Genomic DNA, 17,046 nt, shown 5'->3' with positions numbered 1-17,046 from the left:
GCCACTGCCCCGTTTATAGTCCCGACATACATGTTTTACATCACCGCGTTTAGAACGATCGGATTTTCCGACAACTTTGTGTGACCGTGTGTATGCAAGACAAGTTTGAGCCAACATCCGTCTGAAAAAATCCTAGGATTTTGTTGTCGGAATGTCCGAACAAAGTCCGTCCGTGTGTACGGGGCATTAGGAAATATTTTTTATACGTGTTTGTGTGTGTGTGTGTGTGTGTGTGTGTGTGTGTGTGTGTGTGTGTGTGTATATATATATATAGATAGATGGGGTTGTGATGGACATTGGAATTGATACATACTATACAATCTAATACATTTTGACATTGGATGGCGTTTTAGATAAATGTCTAACATCACAAATGTCGATTGTAATACTGTGCAGAATATTATCCGTCCTGCTATGGGCACCTGTAAATGTGCTGTATGGGGGGACATTGATAAAAATTATGTTATTAGCATGCTGACTGAAACCAATGTGATGTCCCGTATTGTGAATGGGATCAGCAATAAAAGGTTGGTCTGTTGTGGCTGCGGGGACACGAGGTGTGCGCATGCGCAGTAAAAACACATCCGCCAGTATTGAACGTGAAGGCTATAAAGGAGAGGGTTGCCATGCCATACAGACAATCCGATGAATAAGTCGTGATGATGAAACCTGACGTGGCTGTACGGCAACCAGCTGTGACATTTGACGTCAAACCGGAAGTGACGATCCGAGTCTGATGAGTCAGTGAGGGTGAGATACACATCGTACACCGCAGGTCCGCTGTGACCACAATATACCACCACTTGCTGATAACAGGAGGATTGTTTTTATGCTTACTTTATTTGGACTAAGTACAATAGCTGAAGATTTGCTTTTATTCATTAAATTGTTTTAAAAGTTATCACACTATTGGAGCACTTATTTTATATTCATATGGAGAAATCTTTTTCCGTATGCACAGTTGGATATCTGTGGGATGACTTAACCCTTTGAGGTATATGCCAAGCATGAGAGTGCAAGGCACCTAAAGCTGGTAAGTGCCTTTAAGGGGAGCGGAGGCACTTTCACATGCGGTGTGGAGGAAGATCTGGAATATTACAACTGCTATAGAAAGATATTTTTAAGACGCGGAGTCAAAATTTGGATTATTTTATGGACTTTAACCACTTCCGGACCACCGCACGACTAGCTGCCATAACCTCGGTATCGTTGTGTTCAGCCGGCTACAAGATAAAAGTGGTCTCTGTGGTGGATTTGCCACAAGATCACTTTAATCGGCGGCTGGAGAGGGGCCCCCCTCCCGCTGCGATCCGGTGCCCTCCGCAGCTTACGGCAGCGGCGGAGGCAATCGGGTCCTTCCCGTGGCTGTGCATGGAGATGAGTGAGGAGAAGATGGCCCCCACCCGTCTCCATGACACTGCAGGGCGGAAGCGAAGTCAAAACATCACTTCCGCCCATAGCTTTTAAAAGGGCCATTTTTTAAAATTTTTTTTTAAATGACAAAATTTTTTTTTTTTTTATTGCATTTTAGTGTAAATATGAGATCTGAGGTCTTTTTGACCCCAGATCTCATATTTAAGAGGTCCTGTCATGCATTTTTTTCTTTTACAAGGGATGTTTACATCCCTTGTAATAGGAATAAAAGTGTCACAATTTTTTTTTTTAAAACAGTGTAAAAATAAAAAAGGTAAAACAAATAAGAAAAAAAAATTTTTTGAGCTCGTGTGCAGAAGCGAACATATACGTGAGTAGCGCCCGCATATGAAAATGGCGTTCAAACCACACATGTGAGGTATCGCCACGATTGGTAGAGCGAGAGCAATAATTCTAGCCCTAGAACTCCTCTGCAACGCAAAACATGCAACCTGTAGAATTTTTTTAAATGTCGCCTATGGAGATTTTTAAGGGTCAAATTTTGTCGCCATTCCACGAGCGGGCGCAATTTTGAAGAGTGACATGTTGGGCATCAATTTACTCGGGAAAAACATTATCTTTCACAATATATATAAAAAAAAAAATTGGGCAAACTTTACTGTTGTCTTATTAAAAAAAGTGTTTTTTTTTTTTTTTTTTTTTTTTAAATGTGCTTGCAAGACAGCTGTGCAAATACGGTGTGACAGAAAGTATTGTAACGACCGCCATTTTATTCTCTAGGGTGTTAGAAAAAAATGTATAATGTTTGGGGGTTCTAAGTAATTTTCTAGCAAAAAAAAATGCTTTTAACTTGTAAACAACACATCTAAAAAAGAGGCCGGTCCTTAAGTGGTTAATTTGTGTCATTTTTGTCACTAATGTTCACAGTGACTTTCACTTGTCACAGGGTGTTATTTCATTTATGTTTGTTTGTTACAGTATTGATTGTCATATTTCAATATCGGTGCCACTATTTACTTTTACATCTTAGGTAAAGGGTAAAATACAGTTTTTATTTCTTACACTGAACTTCTGCTGGTCTCGTGGACTATGTCCCATGACCACTAACATCCAGTCAAAACCCAGGAAAGTCACATGACTGCAGCATGCCCAATCATCCAATCATGCTGAGGTGTGGAGCAGCCATTTCTGGGAGAGCTGGAGAAGAAAGGAGGAGGGCTGTGAAGAACACAGAATGTCTATCTCACACTGTGAACAAGATATGTAAATCACCTGTCACTCACAGCAAGGGGGAGAAAGGGACACCTATTTCTCTGTGTGACAGTTTTTATTTTACTGAAAAATAGATAAGAGGACTGCTCAGAGCTGTATTAACTCTTCCTGGCAAAACTGGGCAAAGATGACATGAAATCCTATACTCTAAAAAGGTACAAGTCGGGGGGTGACACTAAAGGCATTTTTTTTTTTTTTTTTTTTAAATAACAAACATGTCATACTTACCTCCACTGTGCAACTCGTTTTGAGTGGCCCCAATCCTGGTCTTCTGGGGTCCCTTGGTGGCTCTCTTGGCTCCTCCCAGCATTAGATAACCCCTTGGAGAAGCGCGCTCTATAGACGCCAAATGCAGGCCTCGGCCCCACCCCCCGGCGGCCGCATCATTGGATTTGATTGACAGCAGCGGGAGCCAATGGCTGCGCTGCTATCAATCTAGCCAATCAACAGGCCAGAACCCCTAACCGAGAGACGGCGCGTCCCTGTGGGACGAGTTCGAGGGTTCAGGTAAATAAAAAGGGTGGGGGCCGGTGACTGCCAGCTGTTTTTTCACCTTAATGCATAGGCTGCATTAAGGTGAAAAAACACTTACCTTTACAACCCCTTTAACTACAACTGTTTTTTCGGGTTTACATCCACTTTAAAACTGGCCCCTCCCTCCTCCTAGCCTGCGCAAGAAAGACGTATATGAAAAAAAATGCAACAGCCACACTCCACACATGGCTCCTTTTGCTGTATTTATTAGCTGTCTCCACCTGAGAACCAACCTCCCTTGATGTGTTTCATCACTCCTGACTGCTCACAAGGATAGGGGAAATCCAAAAGATGTAAGCAAAACGTATATTCTTAACTATTTTCAGGCTGCTCTGGTACAGTCACGTGATCTCCCCAGTGTCAGCCAGCGTCAGCTGCAGGAGAGAGCACTCAAATCACAGCTAGTAAAGCCTGGAGCAGTGACATCACCCATAGGCTTCAATGACCCATATGTTGTCAGCGCTCCTCCTCTCCCATGTAACCATGCAGGCTAACAGATGTGAGTCGATTACGTGACCGGGGTGGCCTGAAAATAGGTACACATATACATCTTTCTTACACAGGTTAGTTATCCAAGGTGTTAGGAGGGAATGGGCACAGTTTTAAAAGAGAAGTGCGGGTTTTGGGAAAAAAATAATTAAAAGGCTAAGTTCACCTTTGCTCGCCTTTTTTTTTCTAAATTCCAGCTCCCCTGTGTATAATATATAGCAATAATACCTTTTTTGAAAACAATTCAATGCTATCCAATAAATCTACAGACACTTACTTCACTTGTCCTCATCCATGTTTCCAAATGTATCCATTGCTTCTACCTTACTTCCTGGTCAGGCTTTAGGTCATAACACAGGAAGGATTTGACCAGCTGACCTCATTTGCACACATCCTGCATCATCCACCCTCCTACCCCCCCACCCACTCCCAGCTGCACGTTCTTTTAAATGAAATGCAATCAGTGATCATCCTTTTCACTAAATACACAATATACAATCAAATTGTACAGTGTATGGCCACCTTTATACACCTAAAATTACTAGTAGTACCATTGTTAACTGCGCACAGTGGTGTAGTGGATAGCACTTTCTCCTAGCAGTAAGAAGGGTCACTGGTTCGAATCCCAACCATGACACTACCTGCTTGGAGTTTGCATGTTCTCCCTGTGCCTGCGTGGGTTTCCTCCGGGTACTCCGGTTTCCTCCCACACTCCAAAGACATGCTGGTAGTTTAATTGGATCCTGTCTAAATTGTCCCTAGTATGTATGAATGTGAGTTAGGGACATTAGATTGTAAGCTCATTGAGGGTAGGGATTGATGTGAATGTACAATGTATATGTAAAGCGCTGCGTAAATTGACGGCGCTATATAAGTACCTGAAATAAATAAAATAAAAAAAACTGCACAACACACATAAAAGCAAACACACATTTTGCCATGTGAAAAAAACAGGTGGTAAATGCTGCAAACATGCAACCCAAAAAACACCAAAATGTCCCATAAACAACATGTAGTGCAACCTATTGAAATCAACAGGCTGCCCTATGCGTGTCAAAGGAAAAATGAGCCACAAAATGTGCGCTCCCACTATGCTAGATGTGAATGGGGCCTGAAAGTGAAATTGGTGCGTTAATACAAGAACAATGAAGCTCCATTCACATCTGTGTGTTTCCTTGCATTTCAGAAATGCACTGCACCAATAATCGCAGTAAAAAACGCACCAAGCTCCGCTCTAAAATAAAGTTCTGAAGCTTCTTTGGGGCTATTGCTGTGTACAGGGCAGCACATTCAGGTGGATGGGCTGCCCTATGTGTGATGAGTGAAAATGCTCCAAAACGCCTTCCCCCACTCTGAAAAAAAAAAAAATTGTATTTGGGAATGGGAGTTCCCGCCATGCAGAGTTGTGAACGGGGATTGACAGCTGAGTGTTTCTGTCCACTCCCTCATATAAACTAAAAAGGGGGAGTTTGGGACTTTAAATGAGACATATGGGTCACATGTCTCCATCCCTAAATCTGTGAAAAGAAAGGGGGGTTTCTGGGACTTTAAATGAGGAGAGTACACATAGCTAGAAGATGAGTGCCCTGTGGACACGTGATGTCCCCACAGGGCTTCCTGGCGCTTTAACTTTTCCATCTGGTGTCACCATATAGAGGAGGGTGTTTCCAGCCTCCATGGGCGGCGGCTGCTGCTGCTCGGGTGTGGACATCTCTTTTCCTCTCTTGATGTTGTGAGGAGCCCGTGGGGTGTGCCGAGTGTATTTAACATCCTCACTCTGTGCTAGCCAGTCCGCATAGCAGCACCTTTTTGTGCACACTGCACACCATTTGGAATTCAATTTCTACATCAGTAACTGGTAATTACATGGTCATTCTTTTCCTGCTCATGCTCACAGAAGCTCACTCTTATTTTTGTCACCTATATCTGTTTCATGGTTTTCTTTATCTCTGATCTGCTCTTTCCTCCTCACACACTATTTTCCTTCCCACCCATATGTTCACCTTGGTGTTGGGCTCTAGTAACTTCCCACAATAGAGTATTTACAGTATACCCAATATATATTTTTAGATATGAAGCCCACTCACACCACTATCTGGATCTTGGTCTTCCGTCTTCTTGGGGATCACGTTTATGCACCCGGTCCCTCTCCTGCGGGTCCCTTCTACAGCTTCCGGTACAGACAATTTGGGCAGCCTCTGACTCCTCGTCCCCCATTTTCCAGACTTATTACAATGCAAGTACTTATAGGGATGAGTAACTCTCTCCCTTTCTTTTTGTACATATCCTCCCCAATGAGGGGTACAACATTGGATCATGCTGGTCTACTCACGTTTTGTTTTAAAGATTTGTGTGCACTCACCCCTGAAGAGTGGTATTATCCACAAAACGAGTCCGTCTCATTTGGATGCACTTACTCTCATGCAGAAGCCCCTATATTTTTAAGTGTTTTTACTGCATCCAGGATTCGTTACACACAACACAGTGGTTGGCTGGTTGCTACCAATGTATGTTTCTATATATGGTCTGTAATATGTTATTGACAATTGTATTCATTGCTGCATGTATCATGTCATTTTGCCATGTTCCTTGTTTCACCAATAAAAACATGTTTTTGATATCAACTCATCTTCTAGCCATGTGTACTTACCTCATTTAAAATCCCCCCCAAAAAAAACCTTTCCTTTTATGTACTTGTATAAAGATGGCCATACACTATGCAATCTCATTGTATATTGTGTATTTAGTGAGAAGAGTGATCACTGATTGACTGCATTTCATTTGAAAAACGTGCAGCTGGGAATGGGTGGGTAGGTAGGAGGGTGGATGATGCAGGGTGCGTGCTAATGAGGTCAGCTGGTCAACTCCTTCCTGTGTTATGACCTGAAGCCTGACCAGGATGTAAGGCAGAAGCAATGGATACGTTTAGAAACATGGGTGAGGACAAGTGAAGTAAGTGACTGTAGATTTAATGGAAATCTTTGATATTTTTGCAAAAAAAAAAAAAAAAAAAAGTACATTAATGCTATACTGGTACATAGCGGAGTTGGAATTTAGAAAAAAAAATTAAAAAGTTGAACAAAGGTGAACTTATCCTTTAAACATCCATTCTTATCTAGGTTACCCTAGGTGCCTCTACACTGAGAACGAAGTGATCAAAGAACAAGGACTGTCAGTCACCAGCTCTCTGTTCTGCCACTCCGGCGTTCATTGGAGTGCCGGGCTGTGAAGGGGGGGCGTGGCTGGCTCAGGCTCTCAGCGGTGTGATGATGTCACAATGAAGTGACCAGTCCACTTCCAGAAGAGGCGCTGGTGTGGGACAAACGAAGGTGGATTTGAGTAATAAAGGGCGCTTAAAATATTTATTTAAAAAAAAGCAATGGAGAATGGGTGGGAGGAACGAGGTTCAACCTGCTCCTCAAGCTTTTGCCTGGAATCAAGCTTTAAAATAAATGTTAGTCTTATTGGGATGGATAAAGATTAAGGAACAGAATGACAAAAATGTTTTTACACAAAATATAATTTGAAACTATTTATTCTTCAATAAATGATTTATCATTATGTGTATGGCTCCCTTTCTGTGGAGAAAATGCTGCTCCAGACTTGCTCTAGTGTTGGCTACATTTATACAGTCCTTGGCATTTGTGTATTTGATTTATATTGAAAGGGAGTATCACAGTTTAGACTGGCTTGCCCTATGATTCCACAGTGTCTTGTAAGCGTGTGCCTAGGCCTTCAGACAATACTAGCAACACTGAATACTTGAGGAAGTCAAGTGTATCATCCTTGGTATTATGTGTACCATCAGTGCAAGATGTTTTGTAACAAACAGTTGCGTACTGTATGCAATACTTTTCTTATTTGCCGTACTTTTTTTAGCACAAGCCTCATGAGAGCTCTACTCTCTTCAGATCAAAGCAGTAATGATTTACAGATTAAGAAAAATGCTAAAACCATTGAATACAATTCCGAATACAATCCGTGAAGAGTGAAAAAATATAAGGAGTGAAGAGTGGGCTATGGAACCAGAAGGGTAAGTATGGTCATGAAGTGTTAATTATACATTTTTGCATGCATTTTTATGTTATTCATTATGCAAATGTGAGGAAGAAACATTCAGAACAGTTATCCAATCATGGTACATGAGTTTTTATACCATTAATTTAATCAGGTCAGGACATACATAAAAACCTAAAAATGCAGCATTGTCTTAGGTTTTAAAAGTGCACTGAGCTGCAGCGCACAGAGGTAAACCAGCCACATAGAAATACATAAGATTTTTATTTGCATTGCATTTCTAAAGCTTACAAATCGTGTGATTTACTGTATGAAAGCTGACAAGTTGGTATGACATTAAAGTGACACAAAAAAATAAAAAAATAAACTAAAATAAAAAAAAGGAAAGAGGAGGATGGTACATGGAGGCCCGAAAAACACAAACAAATTATTTCACAAAAAGTAGATTATAGTAGTGTTTGTGTATATTTGGAGAATTATGCTTTGCATCAAATAGACTTATTCTTAGTTCTTGTTTACACTGGCATCATCCTGCGAGGAGCATTTTACGGTGGACTGCTTTCCAGAGGGCGTTTGACAGATGATGAGGAGGCGTTCTGTAGCCTCCGCACCCCCTGCTTTTACACCCAAAACCCACACCACCATACTACAATTCAATGTAGTGCACATGGTTACAGTGCAGCCCCATTTAATTGAATGGATAATTTTCAGCAAGTGGTACCACCTGCAAAAAAGTGACAAGGCAGGATAATATCAGTTGTGCCATGACGCAAAGCATCACAGCATGTACACAACCCCAGGATGATACCAAATTTTTTTTGCACTAATCTTTATTCTTCCTTTTCAACGGGACTGCCAACACCATTTTACGTAAGCAAGGAATAGCATAGTATAGCTATAACCAATAAATATATTAGAGGGTTTCCTTCTGAAGGCAATTCTGTCACTCTCATGGTGCCAGTGCAAAGTGTTAGAGGACCTTTGGTCTCCAGTTACATGCATGTCATATGGACATTGATTTCTGCATCAAGACCTAGAAATAGTGCTGAGAAATATTTTCTACTTGTGCTGCAAAATTAAAAATTGTAGAATCTGAATATAAGATAAGGGTAGTAACAAAGTAACTCAATACCAATATTATGCAAAAATAAAACAATTGACGTTTTATACATGTATGTGTGATATTTTATGAAAAACATTATGCTATCAAACACATAATTACAGCTTATCATGGTCTGAATGGATGTTTGGTGTTTCCATATAAACATAATATATTGTATGCGGTGCTGACAGGTTCAGTAATAAAGTTTAAAACACACAATACTTAAACTTTCTTCCTGGAAACAGGCCTCATGAAAAGGCATCCCCAACCACGAGCCTACACCAAACAAAGTGTCTGCATTGGAAAACATCTCTAATGACACCCTAAGCCAATGAGACATTATCTTCCATTTTCTATCCAGTACTGGGAAAATATAAAGGTTGGGCTGACCAACAAAAATGTAAAATAAGAGCAAAAGTAGAGCAGCTGTTTGATGCAACCAGGTTCATTGCTTCATTAAAGGCTTAACTTGTTATAAGGCTGTCTAAGTGAGGATCTAGTAAGGTGGTGGACAGTTACTGTATTTGTATACCTGACAGCTGCTGTACATTAAACCAAAGCGGTTTAAACACTAATTTACTGCAGTGAGCGAGCATTAGGAGGTGGTGTGATGTGCGTTTCAGCGCATCACACAGTTCCCTTTTTTGTTGACAACTTTAATTTGAAGTACACAAAGTGACACTTTCATGCACGGTGTGCTGCTCTGCTGTACAATGGCATGCAAGCTTGTACTATACACTGTAATAAAATTCAGCATATTAGCATTTTATTGCAGATCACTGCAGCGCAGCTCCAGGATGCGTTTACATGTACATAGGAAACAATTATTTTGTGTGTGTCTTAGCAGTGACTGGTGTTCTTCCAGTATGGAAAAACACTGATAACCATATTTTATGTGAACTAGCCCCAAGGGTTAATTCAAAACTGCGAATGCACCCTGCCTCTGATTAGATGTGAGAACCCTTAAGGAAACTTATACTATTTAGTAACTTTCTTAAGGTTGAAATAAAAAAAAAAAACAATGTTTAAAAACTAATTTGAGTCAGTAAGAAATTTTGCATATGAACATTATAGAGTGTTTTATCCAGCTGGAAGGGTAAGCTCTATGCTCCTATTCACATATAGGCTGCCAATTTCTGACTTAAATGCAGCATGCTAATTGCAGGGCATCAACGCTTCTGTTCAACTGTGAATGAGGTGCAGCTAAAACAGAAGCCACTGAAAATGAACACATATGAAAAAGAATACATTAAGTGTCTAGTTTTTAGAGTTATAAAACACATTACCTCTCTTTCGGCAAACTCTATGTGTACATCATCTTTCTGTACATTCTTGATCATTACTGTAATGATGATCTGGGACTCTGTTTGGTACCAGTCGTGCCTTGAAAATACATATTAAAAAAAAATTAGTATTCAAACAGGATCATATAATTATCATTGTAATTAGTCCTATCTTTATAAACAAAAACAAAAAAATTGCAAGGGAAGCAGGACACAGCTTTTCACTCTCTGTAGCTCAATTCTTCCCCAGTATTCACACTATATAAAAGGTTGATGGGTTAAACACAACAATTAGTTCTCCTCCATTCTGGAAGCTTACCACATCATATCGTACTCGTACTATCACTGTATATGTATATATTTCAGTGTTAAAATTAAATCTTACGTGTAAGGAAGTAAAATGTGTGGAAGAGAGTTACAGGCAGCCTAAGGGCCAAGGTAAAGTTGGCCATATGCTAGTAGAAATTTGTTTGACATTTTTTGTTTTAACAATGTTCATTGGATGATCTAAAAATGATTGTGGTCAAATCGATCATTTTTGGCTACAGTGGCGAGAAAATTCAAAGGAGCAGGACAGAAAATTTTTATCCAACACATTACTAACTGTGTCTATAGTTTTTGTTTGGTAAAGTCCATTAGTTCCAAAATCAAATGTTAAAAGCAAATGTAATTTCAAAGTACTTTCAAACAAAATTGGTCAAGCCATCGAATGTAATGAGAATTTTTGTACAAACATTCCTATAATAATTTGTTTAAAAATCTATTATATGGCCTAAAGGTTAGAAGTTAGGGCCAGTTGAGAATACTTTTTTCACTTGTTCCCACTGCCGCCATGTTCTTGGGGTTGAAAACCAACGTACTAGTATTAAGGGCTTTTTTTCCATCTCCAAAAAAGGCTTGAAAAGTGTTTGTAAAGCTTAAACATGTTTTACTTTAACCACTTCAGCCCTGGAAGGATTTACCCACTTCATGACCAAGCCTTTTTTTTTGCAATTCGGCATTGCGTTACTTTAAGGGACAATTGCACCGTCTTGCAATGCTGTACCTAAATAAAATGTACATCCTTTTTTCTCACAAATAGAGCTTTCTTTTGGTGGTATTTGATCACCTCTGCGGTTTTTATTTTCTTCGCTATAAACAAAAAAAGCCGGACATTTAAAAAATATATATATATATATATTTTTTTACTTTCTGCTATGAAACACACTCAATAAAAAATTGAAAGAAAAATCGAATTTCTTCAAAAAATTTAGGCCAATATGTATTCTGCTACATATTTTTGGTAAAAAAAAAAAAGCGTATATTGATTGGTTTGTGCAAAAGTTATAGCGTCTACAAAATAGGGGAAAGATTTATGGCATTTTTATTTGATTATTTTATTTTTTAATCGTAATGGCGATGATCAGTGATTTTTAGCGGGACTGCGACCATGTGGCAGACAGATCGGACACCTAGCTAACATTTTTGACACTTTTTTTGGGAACCAGTGACATTGTTACAGTTATCAGTGCTAAAAATATGCACTGACATTGTACTAATGACACTGGCAGGGAAGGGGTTAACATCAGTGGCGATCAAGGCATTGTGTTCTCGGAGTTTGTTTCTAATTGTGTGGGGGGATGGACTGCCTGGGACAACACACAGTTCCGTCTACCTGTATAGCAGAAAGACAAGATCCTGCGTCATCCCCTCTCAGAACGCAGATCTGCTTTGTTTACGCAGGCAGATCCCCACTCTGTCTCTGCGAGGAACGATCGTGGGCAGCCAGCGGACATCGAGTCCCCTGGACCCGCTGATTGGCTCCCCCACTGCCCAATCGCACGCGCCCACAGAACCGACTTACACCGACTTACACCTACACCTACGCCGATTCGCGCAGCCAAGCCAAACTGCCGCAGTATAACTGTGGTGGCTGGTCGGCAAGAGGTTAATGTATACCTTGCATTAACCACTTACCGACTGCATGGGCAGAATGGATCATGTACATGAACCAGTCTGGATGGCACAGCATGACATTTTAGCGACCATTGTCTCTGATGGATTTTGGCTGTTGGCATCAGTCACGGTGAGCAGTTTTGAATAAATTTCATTCATAAAAGCTGTGCTTCCTATACAGTGATGCTGTGATTAGCCCACAGCAATCACATGGTACCTGGGCCAATCATAGCACCCTGTACAGTGTTACTTTTACTATGCACTGTTTTACTATGGCGATACTGAACTACTCTGATGAAAGTATGCAAAAAAAAAAAAAAGAAAAAAAGGTTTAAAATGTTTAAAGGAAATTATTATTTTTTGTTTGTTTTTACTACTGTCATCAGTCAGTGTCCCTGACCACTGCCACATTAGTCATATGATGACACTGTACTGAACTCATTTTCCAAAAAAATTGTGACAAAAGAAATTACCATGCATCTTATTAAATACCTCATAAAAGTGCGTGGGTGTAGCGCTAAAGTGCTAAGCTTGATTAACACAGCCCTGCCATGAGCATGGACAAATGAATCAAAAGTGAATCCAAACAAACCACAATAAACCTATATATATGAATAATAAAAATAACACATGTGAAATAAAACAAATATGTGACTAAAATAAAAATCGAAACTGGTGCAAAGTAAATTATTAAAGTCCATAAAAATCTCAGAAATCCACAATGTGCAGTGAGTAATTACAGTCCATATTGAGATAGAATGGTCTCGATCACCACACACAGGACCAAACTAAAGACACCAATGTGATAAAGCCACCACCGAAGTAGATGCAGGCTTACCAGATAGTTTAAACTCAAAAGAACATACGTAAGAACAAAAGAACATACGTTCTATGAGTCAAACAGGCTTCTCGCTGGATTCCTGCATAATGGATCTCTACCCCTATTCATCTACCCCTAACTACTTTAGCCCTCCAGCATAATTCTTTTAACTTCACCCTCTAATTGGTGAGTTTTTATATATATCACCCTATGGATTATTTGCAATATTATGGCCTTTCTCCCTCTTTTTTCATTACTACTTTAATATCCTTATTTCTCTGTAGGCAAGCAACTATACTCATGCGAACTCTGAACTCGGCGTATTGTTTCACTACAATCCCAGGCCGTCCCTGTCTTAATTCTATTTTAAACAACCTTGTTATCTTAAGCTGCATTATATAGTAAGTATCATTTGGTTTGCATTGGTACTCCATTTGGAATCACTACCATCAATCAATTATATTTACCTCAATCTTTATATGCACTGCTATCTTTATAGGATACTGACATATCTTTGGCTACCTACCGTTTTTATTATTTTACACCGTCTGATAATGTGATGACCGCTTGTTCTGCTCCCCTTTGCTCACTCTATGCTGATGCAATCTGGCCTTTGTGGGTTTCTTTAGCTGTTTTGATTGATGATAAACCCTTTTTTGTCTACTAGAATATTGTATACTGATTTTATATTTTTATTTATTTCTGTCTAGCCACAATTATCTTTGCTCCTGAAGAAGCGTGAAGGCACGCGTAACACATTGAGCACAGTTTCTAGTTGAATATCATTATCGTATGTCCACTGTCTAGCCATACCCTTGGATCTGTACCTACCTTGGATCAATGTCCAGATTTCCGGGTTTTGTATACATGTGTATGGCTTTGTACAGCGGCAACTTTATTGAACATTGGATATTTATGCATCTAGATTGCTTGGTGGTTTTTTTAACAATTGCATATGTTTTTTTAATAAATAAAATATTCTTTTTGTAATTTACTTTGTATTATTGTGCCTAAAAAGTCCAAAGTCCCCCCCCCCCCCCCCCCCACAATATTTCTAAACAGGCTTGCATTGTCAGCCGACAACGGGGATGAAACCTTGGGGATCCTCCGTGATTAGAACCTGGGTTTGTCCTACACCCTCATGGAAAATCCATCTCCATACAGGTGGTTACACGTCAGAAGATAGAATAAGAATAACTTTGGCAGCTTGTATATTAACAGCATAATGATTCAGACACACCATGACAGCGCGGAGTACTTTACTACATTTTATTAAATATCTCAGACTGAAGAAATGATATAGGCTGTCAGTACCTCAGAACTGATTTCAAATATATGTATATATACACACACACACACAATTTGCAGACGTTATAAATTTCACATAAACCAATTAATATACACCTTTTTGTGTCTTTATTTTTTACCAGACATGTAGTAGAATACATTTTGGCCTAAATTTTAATTTATGAAGAAATGTTTTATAACAGAAAGTAGAAAATTTTGTTTACGTAGCAAAAAATAAAAAATCTAGTGGTGATCAAATACCAGCAAAAGAAAGCTCTACTTGTGGGAAAGAAATTATATTAAAATTTCTTTATCGTACAGTGTTGCATGACCGCTCAATTGCCAGTTAAATTAGCGCAGTGCCGAATAGCATAAAATAGTCTGGTCATGAAGGGGTAAAACATTCCAGAGCAAAAATGGTTAAGATAAAAAATGTTTCTATTACCCCAAAAAGACTTTTTCTAAAGCGTAGGTGGCCGTATCTCACTTGTCATAAATGTGAGCTGGAGCAGGGGAACTTTCTATATATGGTACGGTCTTGTAATGGGGTCAGACCGTTTTGGTTAGCAGTCACTGCATTAATCTCAGACACCTTTGAATTCCCCAACATCTGCAGCCTTAAGCTTCCTACTAAGACCAAATTATTTTTGCGGCTACTACTATATTATGGCAAAAAAAAGGTTGCACTGTATTCAGTCTGAACCCTTACATATTGGTCTGTGAAAGAGAGTCATAAACCAACACCTTTCGTTATACAAATTGGCTTACGAGGCTGTGTCACAAGACACAGGTGACTTTTTGCCAAGTTTAATATCTAGCCCCCATCTATAGTGAAGGAGCATTTATAATTTGTGACAACATGTGGAATGGCTGACAGTAGTGGAATTCATTTGCTCTCCTTGCCGTCAGTGAAATCCTATGACAAGGGAGCAGAGGGTGGAGTCAAGCCTCGCTGTCCTAGTCTAAAGACGCAGACAGCTGAGCTCAGGATCAAGCCCACAGGTGTGCCACCATAGGAAGTGGCTTCCTACAGTGGCACGCCAAAAAGAGGAGGCAGGAGCGTTGGCAGTGGACACGAGAAGAGGAGGATTGGGGCTGCTCTATGCAATTCCATTACACAGAGCAGGTAAGTAAAAACATGTTTAGAGAGAGAGAGAGAGAGAGAGATACGTTTTTTGTTTTTTTTCTGAGCACAGAGACATCATTAACAAATGAGAGTATACACATGAGTCAGAACTGCTAAAGAGATAGCAAAGAAATTCATTTATTAAAAATACAACAAAGGGTTGTGGGCCTAAAGGTGTCATTTCATAATAGGAGAAAAGCAATATACTGGCTAATTAGAGAGCTATAGAACTGCTGGTTCCTCTGCTTTTCTTCTCACAAGATCCATGTTGGGATAAGCGAGGTAAAGCAATAACGCTTTAAGCAGTATCCAGCATAAAAACAAGTTAACTATTCCAGCAATCCAAAACCGTGTACACCTTTTTCATGTTGTTCAAGAAGAATTAGACACATTTTTATGTTTTAACCACTTCCCGCCCAAGGTACGTCATATGACATCATGGACTTTGAGTGGGGATATCTGAATGATGCCTGCAGCTACAGGCATTATCCAGATGATATCTTTTTCAGCCGGTGACTCTGTGCACCGTAAGAACAATCATAGCGACAGTTCAGCCGCTTGATCGTTCTTACAGGCAGCAGGAGGGAACGAATCGGTTGCCGCCGGAAGTTTACCATAGAGATTTCTGGTCAGTCATCTCTATGACCCTCGGAGGCCCGGACGCGACGTTATGACGTCACGCCCGGGCCGGCGGAAGTAAAAGCCAAAGACGCGGCTGGAAACGCTGAGAGTTTTTTTTTTTTAATCTCAGCCTTTGCAGTCTGAAAGAGAGATGTGGGGTCTTATTGACCGCACATCTCTCCATAAAGAGGACCTGTCGCACACTATTCCTATTACAAGGGATGTTTACATTCCTTGTAATAAGAATAAAAGTGATCAAAAAATAATTTTTTTTAACCACTTCCCTACCCGTGTATAGACATATGACGTCCACAGATGGGATCTCCCATCCTGGGTGGACGTCATATGACGGCCTTGGGTTCCCGGCCGTCTAGGGGGCGCGCGCGCGCCCGCCGCGTTGCTCGGGACCCGGTGCGTGTGGCCGGCGGCCGCGATGTCCGCCGGGCACCCGCAATTGCCTGTTAACCGGGCCGGACCGTGGATCTGTGTGTGTAAACACACAGATCCACGTCCTGTCAGGTGAGAGGAGAGCGATCTGTGTTCCCAGTACAGCGGAACACTGATCGGTCTCCTCCCCTTGTACGTCCCCGCCCCCTACAGTTAGAAGCATTCCCTAGGAAACATACTTAACCCCTTTTGTCCCCCTAGTGGTTAATCCCTTCCCTGCCTGTCACATTTACACAGTAATCAATGCAATTTTATAGCATTGATCGCTGTATAAATGTGAATGGTCCCAAAAATGTGTCAAAAGTGTCCGATGTGTCCGCCATAATGTATCAGTCACGTAAAAAAATCGCGATCGCCGCAATTACTAGTAAAAAAAAATAAATACATTTTTTTTTTAAAAATGCCATAAATCTATCCGTATTTTGTAGACGCTATAACTTTTGCGCAAACCAATCAATATACGCTTATTGCGATTTTTCTTTACCAAAAATATGTAGAAGAATACGTATCGGCCGAAACTGAGGAAAAAATTTGTTTTTTTTTTAAAAATTGGGATATTTATTATAGCAAAAAGTAAAAAATATTGTGTTTTTTTCAAAATTGTCGCTATTCTTTTGTTTATAGCCCAAAAAATAAAAAACGCAGAGGTGATCAAATACCACCAAAAGAAAGCTCTATTTGTGGGAAAAAAAGGACGTCAATTTTGTTTGGGTACAACGTTGCACGACCGTGCAATTGT

General features: G+C 40.1%; 1 protein-coding gene across 1 annotated transcript in view; it reads right to left on the bottom strand.

Moving 5' to 3' along the window:
- SUGT1 (SGT1 homolog, MIS12 kinetochore complex assembly cochaperone) overlaps window positions 1-17,046 on the bottom strand; it is a 232,010-nt gene that overhangs the window by 77,739 nt on the left and 137,225 nt on the right. The window contains exon 11 of the mRNA XM_073614228.1: window positions 10,075-10,171. Coding sequence (XP_073470329.1) covers window positions 10,075-10,171 — 97 coding nt within the window. The remainder of the gene's footprint in view (window positions 1-10,074; window positions 10,172-17,046) is intronic.

Source organism: Aquarana catesbeiana, linkage group LG02 (genome assembly GCF_042186555.1).
Source record: "Aquarana catesbeiana isolate 2022-GZ linkage group LG02, ASM4218655v1, whole genome shotgun sequence".
NCBI classification, from domain to species: Eukaryota; Metazoa; Chordata; class Amphibia; order Anura; family Ranidae; genus Aquarana; species Aquarana catesbeiana.
The sequence above is the reverse complement of the archived record's forward strand: the minus strand, read 5'-3'. Positions and strand labels throughout refer to the sequence as shown.